General features: G+C 32.2%; 1 protein-coding gene across 1 annotated transcript in view; it reads left to right on the forward strand.

The window, feature by feature from the left end:
* LOC128247325 (F-box/SPRY domain-containing protein 1-like) overlaps positions 1–20,943 on the forward strand; it is a 50,943-nt gene extending 30,000 nt beyond the window's left edge. The window contains exons 2-3 of the mRNA XM_089349096.1: positions 12,958–13,033; positions 19,297–20,943. Coding sequence (XP_089205222.1) covers positions 12,958–13,033; positions 19,297–19,406 — 186 coding nt within the window. The 3' untranslated portion in view covers positions 19,407–20,943. The remainder of the gene's footprint in view (positions 1–12,957; positions 13,034–19,296) is intronic.
* The last annotated feature ends 1,557 nt before the right edge of the window (positions 20,944–22,500 follow it).

Here is a 22,500-nt window from a genome sequence, read left to right on the forward strand (position 1 = left end):
ATATATATATAAATATATATTATAATATATATATATATTATATATATATATATATATATATATATAATATATATATATAATATATATATTATATATATATATATATATATAATATATATATATATATATATATATATATATATATATTAATATATATATATATATATATATATATATATATATATATATATATATATATATATATTCATATATATATATATATATATTCATATATATATATATATTCATATATAATATATATATATATATATATTCATATATATATATATATATTCATATATATATATATATATATATATTCATATATATATATATATATATTCATATATATATATATATATATTCATATATATAATATATATATATATATATTCATATATATATATATATATATATATATATATATTCATATATATATATATATATATATATATTCATATATATATATATATATATATATATTCATATATATATATATATATATATATATATTCATATATATATATATATATATATATTCATATATATATATATATATATATATATTCATATATATATATATATATATATATATTCATATATATATATATATATATATATATTCATATATATATATATATATATATATATTCATATATATATATATATATATATATTCATATATTATATATATATATATATATATTCATATATATATATATATATATATTCATATATATATATATATATATTCATATATATATATATATATATATATATATTCATATATATATATATATATATTCATATATATATATATATATATATATATATTCATATATATATATATATATATTCATATATATATATATATATATTCATATATATATATATATATATTCATATATATATATATATATATTCATATATATATATATATATATATATTCATATATATATATATATATATTCATATATATATATATATATATTCATATATATATATATATATATATATATATATATTCATATATATCATCAGCATGGCCGCAGCTCTGAGCTGAAACTTTGAAATGAAATGAAATATATTCATATATATATATATATATATATACTTGTTTCAGTCATTGGACTGCAACCATGCTGGGCTTCCATACAGTTTCCATCTACCAAGTCATTGGTTGGCTTGGGGCTGTAGTAGAAGACACTTGTCCAAGGTATAGCACAGTAGGATTGAACCTAAAACCATGTGGTTGCAAAGTAAACTTTTTAACTACACCGACATGCCTTTGCCAATGTAGCCATATTTGCACCTGTAATTTCAAAACCTTTTAATTACTTTAAATATTGAAAGCAAATTATGTGTCTATTTCTAAAGGGTATTGATATTTTGATGACAAAATATGGTGAAATTTAAGTACATTTGTACAGTATGATTTGCACTGATACTTATGAGGGATCCTTATGGAGTTGAGAAATGCAAAGTTGTTGTAATAATAACTTTTTACATAAGCACAAAGCTTCAAATTTGGGAAGTAAATATCCTCAACTACATCAACCCAGTAATTTACAGGTACTTATGCTCCAAGAAAGAACGAAAGACAAAATTGATTTGAACATAGAATGTAAAGGCCTGTAACAAAATACCACAAGGCAGTCTTATCCAATGCTCTAATGATTCTGCTAATCCACTTCCCTCTAGTTATTGTTATCATAAGTTAATAACTTAGCTTTTAGATCATTGGCATGAGAAAGAGCTATTTTGAAGTGTTCCAGATCTGAAAATTCTTTTCCTTGCATCTGACAAAAGAAAAACCAACAGTAAATTCAGACCAAATTTACCAACAAATGTCAACATATCTTACAATAGCTGTATACCTCTGCATACTAATTACAATGTTTTATTCTCAGGTTTCATTTCTCTGACAATGTAAACCAGCTTGGTTCTCTTTTTTTGTTTTATTTTTATCTTTGTTACATATCTGTTGTTTGTCATTGAACAATCTGAAATCTAGTCAAGTATGTTAAGTGATGTTACAAATCTGTTAGGTTTACTGTTAAATATTCAAGATTATATTCTTAAACTATGAATTCATGTTCAAATTCTCTGAGACTAAATATATTTCTTACACTTTTTCCTACATTTCAATTATCATCATTTCAGTTATTTTTTTTCTTTGAAACCACAACAGGTTCCATTTTAAATCATGGTTTTAATAAATTAGCAGTTCCAGGTAACTGTAGTTACTTTTCAGGTTATTAACTCTCACCTTGTTCTACTACTGCAGTTCATACATCTTCATTGCATTTGGATACATCTTGAAGTGCATTGACTGTCAAACTACTTCATTCTTTAACTGATGCTCTTTCAGACAACATTCTCTAGGGTGATGCCCTTTCAAAGAACATTATTCTTGCTCATACCAACTTGTAACATATTAGCTTAATCTTGAATCTTCAATTATATGTTTATTCTTCAGCCATATTATGTTTACAGTTCAAAACTATCTAACCAAGTATCTTTTTTTTATTTCATAATCCAGACTTTTTGCCCTTCAATAAAAATTACTGTTCAGTTTTATAGCTATTTTTCTGAAGTGATGATACTGAAGAGTTCTTTATATATACATATATATATATATATATATATATATATATATATATATATATATATATATAATATAATATAATATAATATAAGAGATTCACTAATTAAACCAGATTGGAAAGCCTAATATTATTGTATCTTGAGAGGGTCATTAAGTATCAGTCAAGCACTGGGGTCGAGGTAATCGACTCATCCTCCTCCCTTGAACTTGCTGGCTTTGTGCCAAAATTTGAAACTATTATTATCTCAATTCGTTAACATTTAATCAGTTAAGTAATTGATTGTTTGATTAATCGTTTGGTCAATCACCCAGCCAGGTTTGTCAGAGTCCTTTCATTGCCATTAGCAATTTCATCAATGACATGCTTTCTCTATTCCAGGCTGACAAACTCAACTGAATAATTAATTAACCAAACAATCTAACAATTTATTTGTTAAAGGATTAACTAATAAATAATAGATAATTAAAGAAGTGAAATAAAACCAGTGCATATGTTTATTCTTTTCTACTTTAGGCACAAGGCCCAAAATTTTGGGACGGGGGGGCCAGTCGATTAGATCGATCCCAGTATGCAACTGGTACTTAATTTATTGGCCCCAAAAGGATGAAAGGCAAAGTCGACCTCAGTGGAATTTGAACTCAGAACGTAATGGAGTCCATGTGTTTATTATTAGTATAATGACCCTCCCAAGATACAGCGAAATCTGTTTCAACACATGGGTTCATATCAAGAATCTTGCAAACCAAATATAAAAATGAAATATTCTCATATTCTATCCTATAGTAACCAAGACATTTTAATATATTTAACTTCATAATTGCCTCTGTTGTGTGTTTGCTTCTATTTAATTGTTGCAGAACTGTCTTTAGACTCATTCCTCATGCACTTTTACTTCATATTCAACTTTTACTCAATAATTTGTTTGCTTTTATTTAGTTTATAATTAATCAAACCAACTTTGTTGATAATAAAATTCAATATATACCAAAGAAATTCTATGTACATAGAGAGCACTACATACAATGGCTGGAGTGTTTAGCTCATGGTTGGCTCATGATCACAAAGGTCATGAGTTTGATTCCTGGACTTTGTATCCTTAAACAAAGCATTTGACTTCATGTTACTCCAGTCTATTCAACTGAAATGAATACCGTCATTTGAGAGCTGATGTAACCCCAACTCCACCACCTTCTTTAGCATGGTGAATCACCATTCATCTCGGTCCTTTGTCATCTCCTTCATGAGGCTCAACAACCTGAGTTCGATTTTCACTACTTTGTCCCACATCTTCCTGGGTCCTTCTCTTCCATGAATTTCATCCACATTAAGTGATTGTCTCTTCTTTATGCAGCTGTCCTCATCCATAACACATCACATGACCATACCAGCTCAGTCTTCTCTTTTGTATACTACAATTGTTTCTCCTTGTGCCCAATTTTTGTCTCAACACATTTGCATTTTGTCATATATGCTCTCTGATATTGCACATCCAGCAGAGCATGCTAGCTTTACATGTCCTCTGCATTTATGCCCTATGTTTCACTACTATGTAGCATTGTTGTTTGTACACAAGCATCATACAATCTGCCTTTCACCCTAAGAGAAAGGCCTTTTGTTACCAACAGAGGTAATAGCTCTCTAAACTTTCTCCAGATGGTTTGTATGCTTGCAGATCATCCTCCTCTACTGCTAATTAGGTCACCAAGATAACTGTCTACTATCTCTAAGGATCTTTCTGATCATTTGAGAAAATCTAATTCCTGTGTGTTCATAGAGTTCTTGTTCCTGTGCATCTGCCACACACAAAGACTACTTTCTCTGTTAATCTTCCAGTGATTCCACTCCATCTCTTGTGTGTTCATAGTTTGAACTGGGTACATCATATTGAATTACTATCTACACCTTCTCTACTTATTGAACAGGGCCATTCTCCTGAAGGGATAAGCATACTGTCTATTTTCTTGATAACCAGAACTCTGGTCTTTTCTAAGTTAACTTTAAGGTCATTTGGTTCCAGGTTTTGCTTCCACTCCTGGAATTTCTTTTCTAATTCTACTACAGTTTTAGCTACAAGAACTAGATCATCAGAATAAAGGGATTCTTGTGAAAACTGATTTGAAACTTTTCTTTTATGAGCTGGAGGACATAGGAGAGGAATGAGAACCAAACCCTAGTGAACTTCTACTTGCTCACTGAATTTGTCATTGTACTCATTGTCAACTCTCATCTTACTGACAGCATCCCTCTACATGACTTGAATGGCTCTAACAAGCCATTTATCTACTCCTATCTTCTGCAGCAACTATCAAATCAGAAGTGAACCCTGTCAAAGGTTTTTTTCCCAGGTTGACAAAAGCCAAGTACAGTGGCTAAATACTTTTACTGCAAGCTGTCTCACTAAGAAGAGAGTATCAATGGTACTTGTTCCTGGCACAAAACAAACTGTACCTCATCTACTCTAACTCTCTTCCTAAGTAGTTGAACTATAACTCTTTCTGTAACTTTCAAGACCTAGCCCAGCAATTTGATATATCTGTAATAACTCCTCTCCAAAGCATCACCTTTACCCTTGTAGTAGTTGATTATAATGCTGCTACACCAGCCATTGGGTATGATACTTTCAAGTACAACCTGATTAACTATAGTGGGGATTAGGATTATGGGCTTTCCCTGCCATCCCTGCTTATATATATATGGCCTTCCACCAGCCTCACATATCATCTGAATTGAGCCTAAAGCCCCGTTGAAAAATGTGGGGCACCATGACAATATCCTCATTGGAAACACACCCATAGACCATCACAGTATGAGGGAACTTGGTTTTCATGATGTCCATGTCATGTCTTATAGCCTCTACACAGAGCATTGAGTAGCAGTCATGATGTCAATATTTTCATACAAGGCATGAACCATCAAGATACAGCTGACTCTTTTCCAATATTTAGATGGCTTCTAGTCTTCCATGTTTGCTAACTCTTTCTCAAATACAACTTTAATCTATATGCTCTCCAAAACCATTGACTGTTCACAAATACATCAAGCTGTTGCTGACTGTGACGCAGAAAAATCATCAAATTTAACCTGAACACCCTGTATGTGTGTGTGTGTGTATATATATATATCTATATATATATATATATAAACAAATGATATATAAGCATATGCATGTATACCAACATCTACATGTATATATATAGATGCATATTCGGGTACAGGACGTTAGAAAAATGAACGGGAGCATAAAAACAAAACGGACTTTGTTTACAGATAACAGAACAAACACATAGGGAAACAAACAAGCCACTTATGGAATTATTCCTTCATCAGCTGCCTCTATTCTAAAACTAGGCGTTTCAAAGATAAGGCAGGACGCACTCTTAAAATAGTTTCTTCCTGAGTAGTGGATCAGCCCACTAAACAGAGGATTAGTTATTCCTCTCTAAATAGCTTTTAATGTCTATGATCATATTTCAAATTACTTTGATAACAAGCAATGAACAAATGCACTATCTTGTCTTTTGTTAATTGTTTATGGACAAAACTTAGATGTCATCCATTTAATTTACCCTGATATTAATATCTTCAACAGAAACATTTAATATTTTTATTTAGTGATTCCTAAAATTTTGCTTTACAGACCCCAAAGACATATGTTACTCTTCATCAAATATTATACTGCATTCATTTTTGCATTCTTTTACTCAATACTTGACAATATTTCTTTACCGCCTGACTGGCCTTCGTGCAGGTGACATGTAAAAGCACCCACTACACTCTCTGAGTGGTTGGCGTTAGGAAGGGCATCCAGCTGTAGAAACTCTGCCAAATCAGATTGGAGCCTGATGTTGCCATCCGGTTTCACCAGTCCTCAGTCAAATCGTCCAACCCATGCTAGCACGGAAAGCGGACGTTAAACGATGATGATGATGATGATGATGATCAAGGCTGTATTCCTTAGATTTTTATAGTTAGGTTTAAAACAAAATAAAACATACATAAAGGTGTGTGTTGAGAAACATTCATTTCTATAATGACCTTCTCTTAATCAACATACTACTATTACTAGTCTATCTTCCATTTATCTCTGCATTGATACAATAATTGTTTCCATTCCTTTAACAAGCATTTTATAAGGATCACCCCATCAAAACCTAGCTGATGATGTACCTGACTTACGTCATTTCATCTCTTCAATAACTTATTCCTAAAATCTTCTTCTAAACACTTTGTGTAATCCAGTGGTTCTCAACCATTTCTTACCTATAGACACCCCATGATTCCTATTTTACTCAGATGCACCCTCATAGCCACTTGTTTTGAAAAATCCTATATCTTTATAATTCAATATTATTAAGCATTGTATAAAAAAAAATTGTTAAAATATTTTGTGTATTCTAGAAGTATAACAGGTTTATTGGGCATAATTTTAACAACAAAATCTTATGTAGACCCCCAAGAGTCATATGAACCCTAGTTGAGAACCACTGATTTAATCCACCCATACCTTCCCAGCAAACATCAACCTACAGAAATTCAGATGAGTAATATCACCCATATTGATCTCACCCAGGTCTATAACGGTTACAAACAAATATTACTCTTCCTTTTCTTTTTCAGGTTAAAAGATTTGAAAATTATTTACAGAAATTTTAAACTAATCTTTTATTTATTTTATCATCAAATAAATTATATTGATTATTGTCTTTTTGTTTTTCCAACTGATGTAATAGTTGAAATACATTTACTATTTTCATAGTGTTTTTTGAATTTTAGTCGCATGAACTTAAATCATTTGCTACCATAAACTGTATTATTTTTTAATTCTTGTGATATTTTCTATAAATCATTTTGACAGATGTTATTCTCATGTACCTAATACCTCTTTAATCATAATCTTTAACACCAAATTAACTATCAGTTAAACGTTTTGGTTCATTTTTTTTTTTTTTTTTTTTTTTTTGCACGAGGGAGTAATTTTTACTAATTATAGGTCATTTCAACTCTTTGCACGTGCCACTTGATATTTTTCAAACGGAAATTTGGTATAAATAAATGCTTCTATTTTCTGAAATAGACTGTCTATTAATATCCAGTTTTTTTTTTATTATTATCATTTTCATTTATTTATGTATTTATTTATTCTGTGGTTGTAATCTATGAGCAACTGTCTTCAAGGCTGGTGTATATTCTAATATCAGGCGTGTGTTTATACCATCTTTTTTCTGCCCCACCCTACTTTAGGTTTTTACAGCATTAACTAAAGCTTTAATTCAAGCAATAAGATAGGTTTTATTGTTAATAATAAAGATAACATCATGAAAGACATGTCTCCTCATTTACAGTTTTCACCAACTTTGTTATAAGCAGAGAATCCTTTTTACATACGTACTCTTTCAGAATATTTTCAGATTTATATCAGTTGCTATCTTTTCTTGCTGGCACAAGTATCTCCACTTCCTTCTCCCTAGCATTTATAGTTTGTGCTGAAATATCTTATTCTTTTGCTCTTCAATCTGTTTCAATTTTTTTGAAGCAGAAATTGGTTCAATCACAGTTTTATCCATTGACATTTAAAAGTTGGCTACAAACTTACATAATAAATAAGCCAAGGTTATCATTATTATTATTATTATTATTATTATTATTATTATTGTTCAGTAGTTTTATTTTTATAGCGTGCTTTCACTTCACTACCGAGCGCAGCTCTGTGCGCCTTGGGTATGTGCTGTGGTTTGCTGTGATGCTCTTATGGTTACTGTATTGAAAGTGTTTTGTGTAGGATGTGTGCAGTGCCCAGTAGTGCAATTTTCTGTATGTTATATATATTTGTAAGTCTTGGTGTTTTTGTTATGTATTTGTCTGAATATTTTTTTTATTATACCTAAGGCACCTACTATGATAGGAATTGTTTCTGTTTTTAGATTCCACATTCATATTATTATTATTATGGTTCAGTAGTTTTATTTTTATAACGTGCTTTCACTTCACTACCGAGCGCAGCTCTGTGCGCCTTGCGTATGTGCTGTGGATTGCTGTGGTGCTCTTATGTTTACTGTATTGAAAGTGTTTTGCATAGAATGTGTGCAGTACCCAGTAGTGCAATTTTCTGTATGTTATATATATTTGTAAGTCCTGGTGTTTTTGTTATGTATTTGTCTGAATATTTTTGTATTATACCTAAGGCACCTACTATGATAGGAATTGTTTCTGTTTTTAGATTCCACATTCGAGTTATCTCTATTTCCAGGTCTTTGTATTTTGAAAGTTTTTCCATTTCTTTTAGAGAAACGTTGTCATCTGCTGGTATTGATACATCAATTAGAAAGCATTTTTTTTCTTCATGATCTTTGACAACTATATCTGGTCTATTTGCCTTAATTTCTCTATCTGTGTGTATTGGCATATCCCAGAGTATGGTTGCTTTCTCGTTTTCTGTGACCTTTTCTGGCGTGTGTTTATACCATCTTTTTTCTGTTTATTTGTAAGGCACTGAGCTGGCAGAATCGTTAGCATACTGGATGAAATGCTTAGCGGTATTTCGCCCGTTGCTACATTCTGAGTTCAAATTCCGCCAAGGTCAACTCTGCGTTTCATCCTTTCAGGGTCAATAAATTAAGTACCAGTGAGACACTCGGGTAGATGTAATCAACTACCTCCCTCCGCCATAATTACTTGCTCTTGTACCTATAATAGAAAAGATTATTATTATTATCATTGTTATTATTATCGTTCAGTAGTTTTATTTTTATAGCGTGCTTTCACTTCACCGCCGAGTGCAGCTCTGTGTGCCTTGGGTATGTGCTGTGGTTTGCTGTGATGCTCTTATGGTTACTGTATTGAAAGTGTTTTGCGTAGGATGTGTGCAGTGCCCAGTAGTGCAATTTTCTGTATGTTATATATATTTGTAAGTCCTGGTGTTTTTGTTATGTATTTGTCTGAATATTTTTTTTATTATACCTAAGGCACCTACTATGATAGGAATTGTTTCTGTTTTTAGATTCCACATTCATATTATTATTATTATTATTATTATTATTATGTAAGGCACTGAGCTGGCAGAATCGTTAGCATGCTGGATGAAATGCTTAGCTGTATTTTGCCCGTTGCAAATTAAGTACCAGTGAAACACTGGGGTAGATGTAATCAACTATCCCCCCCCCCCCCGCCATAATTACTTGCTCTTGTACCTATAATAGAAAAGATTATTATTATTATCGTTATTATTATTATTATTATTATTATTTTTATTATCATTATTATTGATATTATATTTTTAAAAGGATTGACGTAACTCTTCACAAGGGTCAAGACAAAACGTGTGATTTGATTGTAAGATATCTTATTAGTTAAACGATATTTGAACAGTACGTTTGTCTTTGTCAAGTTCAAAATAAGAAGTGATAAAAATTCAAAATTACAGAAATTTAAACGTAAAGTATGAACGAAAGCAACCACCAACGTGTGGACACTGGTTGCACTCATTCATACTTAGCATTTAAATTTCTGTAATTTTGAATTTTTATCACTTCTTATTTTGAAATTGACAAAGACAGACGTACTGTTCAAATATCGTTCAACTAATAAAATATCTTACAATCGAATCGCGCTCTTCGTCTTGACTATTATTGTTGTTATTATTATTATTATTATTATTATTATTATTATTATTATTAGTCAAGACGAAGAGTGCGATTTTAGATGTTTTATTTTTTGAACAATATTTCGACAGAACGTCTGTCTTTCTCAAGTTCAAACCAAAAGGTGATTGAAAATTCAAAATTTCAGAAACCAAACGTAAACTATGAACGTGAGTAACCAGCGTCCATACGTTGATAGAATGACATCATCAGCTTTTGTCAGTTTTTTAATAAGCAGAAAGAAAGAAAGAAAAAGGAAGACGACAGAAAAAGAAAAGAAAAAGAGAAAGAAGAATATTCAAGCCAACGTCATCCCACATATATCTCCACCGCCGCTCCAATCATCCACATCATCTTATTCGGTCAAATCCGAAATCCCAATTTTTGAGGATAAAACGGATTTGCACTGACATAGGGGATTACTGGAAACATGCAAATGCTTTTCTATGTCATTATGTTAAACGAGGTTACAGTGAATCACGTTTAAAGGAAATAGCAAGTGAAATAGTTAAGATTAGCAAAGATAGTCAAACCTACACGCCTAATCTTAGCAAACAAAATACAACAGATTACAGAATTCCTTTAGTAATTAACTGGCACCGACGTTTCGCTGGCATTTCAAAAGTGTTGCATGAAAGTTACCAACATGTGGTGAAAAAATATCCCAGTTTCAAACAAACATTTCCTCAGCCGCCCATTGTAGCCTTTCGACGGAATAAGAACATAAAAGAATTATTGACCTCTATATCTGACTCCAAGAAAACGAACATTGGAGTATCTACACGCTGTACCTTAAAGAACAGCTGCAAGAGAGGTAAGCCCTGTTCATTGTGCAACGACATGAGTGAAGTGAATACCATCAAAAATCATAATAGAAATGTTATGATTTATACAGAAGGGGGAACCTGCAAAGATTCCCATTTAGTGTACGGTGCAGAATGCACGAAACATAACTTGATTTATGTTGGTTGTACAACGGAACAATTAAACAAAAGGTTTAATGGGCACAGATTCGATGTCAGGCACAAGAACAGTAGTTCAACAGAACTTGCTGAACATTTCGTTTCAAGCGGCTGCAATTTTGAAGAAGATTTGAAAGTGCACATTCTCAAAAAATATCCTGAATGTACCCCACTTTCACTTCTCAAAATGTATGAGGAGAAATATGTTTGCGGGTTATTGACATCACGCCCTGGAGGAATGAATAAGATGACAGGAGAATATCATCAAATTTATACAAAACTGTTTGATTGAATATTCTTCTTTCTCTCTTTTTCTTTTCTTTTTCTGTCGTCTTCCTTTTTCTTTCTTTCTTTCTGCTTATTAAAAAACTGACAAAAGCTGATGATGTCATTCTATCAACGTATGGACGCTGGTTACTCACGTTCATAGTTTACGTTTGGTTTCTGAAATTTTGAATTTTCAATCACCTTTTGGTTTGAACTTGAGAAAGACAGACGTTTTGTCAAAATATTGTTCAAAAAATAAGACATCTAAAATCGCACTCTTCGTCTTGACTATTTACCTTCGTGAAGAGTTACGTCAATCCTTTTTAAAAATATTATTATTATTATTATTATTAAGGCAGTGAGCTGGCAGAATCATTAGCACACCAGGCAAAATGCTTAGCTGCATTTCGTCTGTCTTTTACATTCTGAGTTAAAATTCTGCCAAAATTGACTTTACCTTTCATCTGAGGAAACAGATATAGCTTCTACATTTTTGTTCATATGATTTTTTTATCATGCCCAATGCTCCAATTATTATTGGTATTGTTTTTACCCTCATGCCCACATTTTCAATACTTCAATTTCAAGGTTTTGTACTTCGACAATTTCTTTGCTTCTTTTTTGACATTATCATTATTATTAAAGCAGTGAGCTGGCAGGATCGTTAGTATGCCAGGAAAAATGCTTAATGGCATCTTTACGTTCTGAGTTCAAATTCTGCCGAGATCAACTTTGCCTTTCATCCTTTCTGGGTCGATAAATTAGCAAAATAATGTAAATACAATGCCAATAATAATTGGTATAGTAGCTGTGGTAAAAAATACGAACAGACACACCATAGTAAAGTGCATAACTTTATGTGATCACTTGACCTACAAGAAAAATTTTTTAAATATTAATATGCCTTATAAAGCACAGCATGTGTTCTAGAGAATGTTTAAGACAACATAAGAAAATTATGAGCTTGTTTTAAAATTTGAGATTACATAGACAGTATTTTATGTAGGATATGGGCAATTCCCATGAGTACTATCTTTTGAATTTCTGCCATTTTGGGGTTTCCTGATATCTGAGCTATTATTATTATTATTATTATTATTATTATTATTATTATTAATAAGATATGGTCCATTGTCTTCTGCTGAACCAGGGTCATCCTTTGACCCTAGAGTCACAGCAGGTTCTCATCTCATGGAGAGTACACGGCGTAAAATGTGTGCGGAACCTAGCAACACTATTTTCTGAAGTTCTCCCATGTTAACACTGCAAGCGAGTTTGTTGAGCTGCTTATCAAGGCCCTTTTTAATTAGCCCTAACGCTCCAATTATTATTATTATTATTATTATTATTATTATCATTATTATTATTATTCAGCCATTTTAAAATCTTAGCTGCAGCATTTTTTTTTACAATAGCAGTTCATATTTTTTAGTTATTAATATATTACTCTAAATCTGTATAATTTTCTTTTATTCTTTCAGGTTGGCGAAAGAATACGAGTTATATTGGACTGTGAAGATAATACATTAGCCTTTGAAAAAAATTATGAATTCCTAGGTAAAAACTTTTCATATATATATATATATATATATATATATATATACATGCACACACACTCACTATTAATACACCAACACATTTTCACCATATTTAATTTCATAGCGAAACTCTGTTTTAAGCCACATTCATCAGTATATATATCTATCTTATATATATTTATATATATATATAAGTATATATATATATATATATATATATATATATATATATATATATATTGGGTCATCCCTTAAATAATGCAGTTTTTTTTTTTATACTTCTTTTATTTTTCAATATTAAGATAAACAAAGGTCTTTTTTAATCTAAAATATACTCCCCTTCATTTTCTACAATGCTCTTCCATATATCTGGTAGACTTCACTTGTCCATGACAAAAAATGCTCCTCCAGTACTGTTCTGACCTCATCTACAGAATTCATATTTTTTCCATCCAAATGATTTTGTAGACTGTAGAATAAATGATAATCAGATGGGGCAATGTCTGGTGAATATTCAAACTGCTCCAGCCTTTGGAATGTCATCTTCACTGCATGTGGCCAAGCATTATCCTAATGGAAGAATACTTTTCGTCTTGAAACCAAAGATGGTTGTTTTTCTTCTAGCGTTGACTTAAGTCGCTCAAGCTGCTTGCAGTAGATCTCCTTTGTTACCGTTTGGTTTCGGTTTAAAAGTTCAAAGTGGACTAAACCTTTCATATCCCACCTAACAGATAACAACACCTTACATGGGTGAAGACCTTCTTTAGCCTGGGGTGCCAGTGTTTCTCCTTTCCCTACCCACTGTCTTCAGCGCTTGACATTTTTATAGAGAACACATTTCTTGTCACCAATCACTATTCAGTCCAGTAAAGGTTCATTCGTGAGATGTGACAGCAAAGAAGAGCACACATTCATTCTCTGCACACAATTAGACTTGGAAAGAACCCAATTTGCTGACTTTTCCAATGGCACACAGGTGTTGCTGAATGGTTGAATGATCAAATTCTCTGCTAGTTCCACAACAGTTACAATGGGACTTTGTTCCACCAAGTTTTGTCGGACATCCTTGTTAAGTTCTACAAATCTTCCAGGACAAGGCTTGTCTTCTAGCTGTAGTTTCCAGCTCAGAATTTCTGGAACCATTGTTGATGCTTATTGTCCCATCCCCATAAACTGCATTAATATTCCTCACACTTTCCATTGTGTTGTTGTCTTTATTGAACTCATAAAGCAAAATATGCCAAAAATGCTCCTTTGTCACTTCCATTGTAGCTTTGAAAAAATAACTGTTAAAATTGAACTGCACTTTTCAAAACTTGCACTCAGAATAAGAATAAGGTAAAATTACTACCTGCTTTCATAGCAAGTTGATGCAGGTAGTTTTTTCTGTCCCACTTCGACTTTTAGTTCATGCAATTGAAAAAAACCACATTATTTATGGGATGATCCAATATATATGTGTGTGTGTGTCTGTAAATAAGTAAGATAGATAGATAGACAGACAGACAGATCGATCAATAGATCGATCTTTGTATTTTTTCTAGGATCTACCACACCTGTTCCTTCTATCATGCTATTGCATTGTACCACACTAACCTAGAAGGATTGGAACCATTGCACAAGTTAGTTCAGTTAATATTATTTTGAAATGTTGTAGAGGGCTTGGTGAGAATTAATTTGACTAGTATTTTAGAAGAGGAATCTTGGAAAATTTACAGATTATGTGTTCTTATCAAAGATATTTAATTTATGACTGTTCCTTTTTTTTTTTTTTTTTGTGAAAAATGGTATCTCGGATTACATTGATCTATGTGGAATTCCTTTTAAAGATAGTATGGTATAATTTAAGGAAGATTTGGCTATTATTTCTAGCAAGTCAGTCAACCATGTGCCAAGTCTCTACCATTGGCTTAGTAGAGTATGTGTGAGATGTATTTGACATTTGTTTTTAAATAGAGTGGTATAATGCAATAAAGTTGACAGAAACATAAATTACTACTGCAATAGTAGGAAAGATTAAATATAATAAACAGTGGTAGCTTGTCTGTTTTTTTGTTATCTGTATCTAGAAATTGAGGAGATAAAGAAGTACATCTACTTGGGGCACACAGTGAATATGTACTGAAACATGCCTGCTGAAATCTTGAGGAGGGTAGGATGGAAAGTGTTGACTTCAATAAAAGATGTGCACAAAGCAAAGCTGGACAAAAACTTACATACCAGTCTCTTCAATGGCACCATCATATGTGTGCTCCTATACACAAGTGGGATGTGGGCTACTACAAAGAGGGAAAACCAATGCATGGCTACAATGCAGAGGGCCATGGAAAGATCTGTGCTAGGTATATCATTGCGAGAACATATCTGAAAAGTGATAATTTGAGAACAGAGCAGAATGAATGATGTGATCACAGAGAACTGAAAGTACAAGTTCTGCTGGGTTGGACATATCACAAGGTTTGTAGACAACAGGTGGACCCATACAGTGCCTGAATGGCATCCAAGGGATTGGAAAAGGCCACTCAGAAGGTTTCTGGCGTTAGGAAGGGCATCCAGCTGTAGAAACTCTGCCAAATCAGATTGGAGCCTGGTGTAGCCATCTCGTTTCACCAGTCCTCAGTCAAATCGTCCAACCCATGCTAGCATGGAAAGCGGACGTTAAATGATGATGATGATGATGATGATGATGGGGAAAATGATTTAATTAAATGATTTGGGCCAAGATGGAAAGGCGGGGAGCACAACCAAGAAAGAATTAGAAACTCATTGTAACCAGCAGTGCATGACATCTGATAGTCAGATTGATATAGATGATACAGTGATTCTAGAATGCATTCTATAGTGTAACTCAATACCCAATACTTGATTGATATTTCATTGACCCTGGAAAGATAAAAGCAGAGTTGGTCTAACTCAGGATATAAAAGGGCATAAATATTCTTCTAAGCTATTTCTTGAATCCTGTCTAAGTACTGTTTGTGTATATAAGCAATAACTTGAAATTCATATTTCAACATAAAAACTATGCATTAACCAGTATTCAAATCACTGTAACCTAATATTTTGTCATGTTATATCAGTGCCTCTGAAACTTTTTAACTGTTGCCTTTTACTTTCACCAACACTTTTTTATCATCCCCTTTCTACAATTTAGTATTGTAGAAATACAATTGCTACAATTCAACACCTCCTTGCTACAATTCAATTCACTCCCTTCTCATTTTAACTGCACATACACATAACATAAGTGCAGAGTAATTTAGTCCTGGATACTAGCTTGATGCAGGTGACTACTTACTACAGTACTACCTATATCAGTGGATATTCGATGCATCACTGCTTTTCCTGAGTTATTGACTCAATCTTTAGCATGTATTTGTGATTCAAATGTACACTCATAACTATAAGTTGAAATTTATCTTTTGTATCCTGATTTATAGTTGTATTTTCTACATGTTGACTTGCACATGTATATATATTTCTCTATCCATGTTAGTTTATCCATGCAGTTTTCGAGCGAGTTCGTTGCCAGTGCCCCTGGACTGGCTCTTGTGCGGGTGGCACATAAAAGACACCATTTCGAGCGTGGACGTTTTCGTGTGGGTGACACGTAAAAGCACCCACTACACTCTCTGAGTGGTTGGCGTTAGGAAGGGCATCCAGCTGTAGAAACTCTGCCAAATTAGATTGGAGCCTGGTGTTGCCATCCGGTTTCACCAGTCCTCAGTCAAATCGTCCAACCCATGCTAGCATGGAAAGCGGACGTTAAACGATGATGATGATGATGATGATTAGATTATAAAAATAACAAATGATACTCATAGCTAGATCCAACAACATCTAAGCATGTACATATGTATTTGTATGCACATACAAGGTAAGGCATTACCTAATGCTACAGGTGCAATGGTCATTTTTACTGCCTGTATGGAAATACCCTCAAAGTTTGACAATATCTTTTAAACTATTTTTTATTTTGTTGTTTATAATTTACATGCATAGATAGTGTACATTTGAAGGGTTTTTTTCCTACTTATATTTCAAAATTTGTTATCGTTGTTGTTGTCTTTCATATAATAATGCAGGAAGTGAATGGTCTTATTATTCCACTATTAAATGAAAGCAACAGAATTCTGAAGTAAACTCAGAGAACACTTTCCCATCAGACCATGAGAGGTTACACCAATTTCCTATTTCAGAACAGTTAAGGGACTGTAAGCCATCTCAATTACTGCACAGAGGAAATAACTTATCAGATATCATAATGAAACAAATATTCCTCCATTTCTGGCCAAAGTGAACCAATAGTATAAGTGAGATGTGAAACATCAGACATTATGTCACTTGAGAATTTCTGAAACCAAAAAGCTGGCCATTAGGCTAAGAAGAGAATATGTTTAAGCTTATAGTTGGCTGAAAAACAGGTGTTGTTTGAGATATCCTGGTGATGGTAGTTAAGTTAGAAAGCAAATCTGGAAAATTTTGCAGCTGTTATTTGAAACAAGGCTGTTAATAGGCCAAAGTAACTAATGTAGAGAAATGTAGAAAATATTGAACAACTTGTAAACACATGATAGCTAATCACATTAAAATGTGCCTGTAAACACAAACTGTGCTGTTTGATCAAATTGGGGGGGGGGGGGGTCATCAACATAGAATATTGGGATGGGTAGAGATAACAATAAATCTGTTATAACAGTTCTCTTTTATTTTCTGTATGCCACCAGATTTGTAGACCTCTTTCAACCAAGTGTATAAGTCAAAGTAATCCAGCAGTATGTGTTCTTCCAAAGGCTGGAGAAGTATAGATTCAGACTGGACAGTAGTGTATTAAAGAAAAAACTTCAACTTTCAAATTACAACATAATTAAAAGCAAGGTTTGCTTAAATGTGTTGTAGAAAATGTTTTAACATGGTTTGGAACAAGTAAAAGAGTATATAGTCATGTCTGTAAAGTCAAATGTAGAATTCACTGTTGTAGGAATAATGTTAAACATCCTTTTGATTGTCATACATGGCAAGGTAAATAGAAATGAAAATGATATGCATGGTATGAAAAGCTGAGACATAGCAATTTGATTTCTCATTCAGCTTAAATGTCTATTGTTATTTGAGACTAGCTACAATAAGAATTTCATGCCAAGAGAAACTTTTGCTTCCTGTGGTTGATGTCTTGTTAGTAGAAAGAAGGAGGATGAACTAGCTTGTATTCTGTTTATATAACCAAATTGGTTTGAGAGATTACTTGTCTCTGATTTGTACTAATGGCTAAAATGTTATCTGGTTGCCATAAGACCAAAACTTACTACATTACAACTAACCACTTCTCACTAGCTGTCAATCAACTCTTCTTAATCCATCCAATTACCACACTATAATCAACCCATAATATAAGCTTCTGTTCATGCCAATAAAGGAGACTCCACACAATCACTTGGCCTGCAAAGCTGCAGCCAGCTCTTAAACATGCTTGAATATATGAGATTAAGTAATTTTCAGTATAGTAAATCAGAAAAGAAAACTGGTTAACCATGGCTTGAATGCTGGTTTAGTGATGAGAGAAATATTTCTTCCACACACAGATGTCATCAGAATATGACAACAGCCATGATTCTGCATGGAACAGACTAATTACAGAGGAATAGCAACTGTTGTGCTCTGAAGTGGACAACAGCAAGTATTGTTTACTTCCTTTGCTCATCGCTGTTGTGACTACCAAGGGAATCTGTGGGCATACAAAAATTTACTAAATTGTGAAATAAGTGTAACATTTTCAGGCTGTCACACAATACCTCACGTGATTCATCACTGCATATCAAAGTATGGAATATGGTCTTCAGACTCACAGGAGACATTGTATAACACTGTTAAAACAAATTTGTGGGTAGTGCCTAGTCATACAGTCAACTATATGCATACCACCTGGGGGCTATACAACAACAACCTACCATCTATGAAGTAAAGATATTACTAAAAGTAGTTGCCAGACGTCCCTAAAATCACAACCTACTGTTTTAAATAACCTTGAACAGTGTGTCATTTTAGTACCCACTACCAAATTAAACATAGTGTTCCAGACTATACCTGCCCCAATATTAAACTGATCCACAGATATTTTCTTTAACCAAACATGCATGAATGAAAAGCTGTGCCTTGATCTCTCTTTCTCACTCTTTCACATGTGTATATGTGATATATATATATATATATATTGTAACTCCTTTATTATTATTTATATATATATATAGGCTGTTATTGAAATTTTTTTTATTTTGCTTTCAGGTGTTGCTTTCCGTGGCCTGCCAAATACTCCCCTATATCCTGCAGTTTCTGCTGTATATGGTAAAACAGAAGTATCTATGGTATATTTAGGGCCACCTCTTGATGGCTGACCATTCCCAAATGAACTATAAATAAAAATGGACTTAAAACAATTACTAGTTGATTAAATCTCCTTCCATGAAGTTCCAGTCCACACTTGGCAGCTCTGGTGCAATATGATGTCTACATTAGTTCCATTCACTATGAACAGCTACATACAACCATATAACATCATTGCAAATGCTGGTGGCCCAGGAATTTTGCTGTTGGAACTAAAGGACGATAATAATGATGAGACACAGTTTCTGTTGTTGGTTTTTCTTTTTTTTTTTTTTTTTTACTCCCACTCACCACCACTCAGCAGGAATCTGTTTGAACTTCTTGAAGCGATGATATTTCCATAACAATTTCCATTTTTTTCTCTTTTTTTTTTACTTATTTATTTAAGATTTTATTTTGTTTTGTCTTTTTTTTTTCTCATTCCTGAAAGTTGAAAAGAAACCTGAGTGTGGGTGTGTGTCTGATTTAACGTCATCATCATGAGTTAAATTTTGTTTTGTTTTTGATGATTATAAGAAATTTATTTACATCTATTTTTTTATTTCATGTTTTTTTTTTCAATCCATTTATTTATTAACCAACTCACAAAAAGAAAACACGTAAGAAATGCAACAAAATATTTATTAGGGAGACACACTAATTATAATACTAGGAGGCCTAAATCTCTCCTTCTCCCCCCTCTCTCTCTTCCCTCTTTATCTCTCAACCTTTATCTCTATTCAGAAAATTAATTTGTCACCTTAATTCCACAGAACCCTGTCTATTTGTTACTTAAAGGTCAACAACTAATAAATGTTCATTATTAAAAATAGATCAACAAAGAAGAGGTTTAAAGAGACCTCTGAATAAACCTATCTTTGGTCTCACTTTCATATAACTATTATAACTGTTTCATTATTTCAACATTTCCTGCATTCCATGCAAATGTCTTCTTCAATAGAACAATTATGCAATGCTGGTCTTCATCCTATTTGCATAGAGTCTCTGCATGTGTTTGTGTATTTGTTTGTGCATGCAAGCATGCATGTGCATTTGTGTGTGTGTGTGTGTGTATGTGTCTGTGTGTGTGTGTGTGTGTGCATTTATGTATGTGTGATGTTCACAGATTTTTAACTGGTTGCCTTTTTCATTAAATGACTTTGATCTGAATGACCATCCTCTATTCAGCATTAACGTGTATTTTTAAACTGCTAGAGAGCAAAAATGAACACACACAAAGAAAGAAAAAGAACAGCAAAAAGAAGAAAAAAATGATGCAAATAACCCTTTGACTTCTACTTCAACTATCTGCTCAAAATCTGTATTAAACTTTAAAGTAATATCACTCATATCAATATTCATTCCCTGTCAATCCTTCAGTCAATCAACACAAGTCTGATTACTCTTCAGCAAGCATCCAAGTGACACATTCTTTCCATCTTTCTTTTTATCTACCACTAATCTATAAACTTCTTAAATAACAACAAAAGCAACAACAGCAACAACAAAAATACAAAACATGCACTAGAAAATTAGTAATATTAAAGAAAAAAAAATATTTATACCTTATTTTTATGTATTCTTGTTTTGTAATTTTTATTTCAAAATGCATTTATCTTTTCTATCTCAGCTTATCTTCTTACCTCTTTGTATAGTTCAATTCTGAAAGCTTAGCCAATTAACTATTGATTTTATGTGTGTATGTATGTATAAACACATATATAAATACTGTATACATAAACGCATCTATATGTACACTCACACACACATATATATATATATATATATATAGGAGTATATACATATGTATATATATAGAGAGATATGTATATACATATGTATATATATATATGCATATGTATATACATATGTTAATAATAAAAGGGTAAAATTAATTAATTAATTAATTTTGCCTACGTAGAAAAGTGTGTTACTGTCTGGGAGGTATATTTAGGGCTACCTCTTGATGGCTGATCATTCCCAAATGAACTATAAAAAAAAATGGACTTAAAACAATTACTAGTTGATTAAATCTCCTTCCATGAAGTTCCAATCCACAGTTCCATTCACTATGAACAGCTACATACAACCATATAACATCATTGCAAATGCTGGTGGCCCAGGAATTTTGCTGTTGCAACTAAAGGACGATAATAATGATGTAAAGGAATTTTTAACTAAGAATTTAGTAGAAAAGGAATTTTTAACTCTTATTTCTAAATTCGGTATGTAGTGAAGCAATTAGCTGACACCTAATTATAATTATGTATATAATTATAGAATATATGCACACAGGAGTGGCTGTGTGGTAAGTAGCTTGCTTACCAACCACATGGTTCCGGGTTCAGTCCCACTGCGTGGCACCTTGGGCAAGTGCCTTCTACTATAGCCTCGGGTCGACCAAAGCCTTGTGAGTGGATTTAGTAGACGGAAACTGAAAGAAGCCCGTCGTATATATGTATATATATATATATATATATATGTATGAGCGTGTGCATGTTTGTGTGTCTGTGTTTGTCCCCCCAACATCACTTGACAACTGATGCTGGTGTGTTTAGGTCCCCTGTAACTTAGCGGTTTGGCAAAAGAGACCGATAGAATAAGTACTAGGCTTACAAAGAATAAGTCCTGTGGTCGATTTGCTTGACTAAAGATGGTGCTCCAGCATGGCCACAGTCAAATGACTGAAACAAGTAAACGAGTAAAAGAGATATGTATATCAATATATATATGTATATACATATGTGTATATGTATATATACATACATATGTATATATATGTGTATACATATGTATATATATGTGTGTATATATATATATATATATATATATATATATATATATATATATATACACACACATATGTATATTTATGTGTGTGTGTGTGTGTGTGTATTGTACTAAAATGGTAAAACCAATAATAATTTTACCAGGTGGTCAGTGTGGAAATAAAAATTTCATAGGTAAATTTTACAAAATATTTTATAATTATATACATAATTATGTATAAGTGTGTGTATATATATATGTATACATATATATATATACATATATATATACATATATGTATATATGTATATTTACATATATATATATATACATACAAATGTATATATATCTTTACAT

This window comes from Octopus bimaculoides, chromosome 3 (assembly GCF_046866305.1).
Source record: "Octopus bimaculoides isolate indiv1 chromosome 3, ASM4686630v1, whole genome shotgun sequence".
Taxonomy (NCBI): domain Eukaryota; kingdom Metazoa; phylum Mollusca; class Cephalopoda; order Octopoda; family Octopodidae; genus Octopus; species Octopus bimaculoides.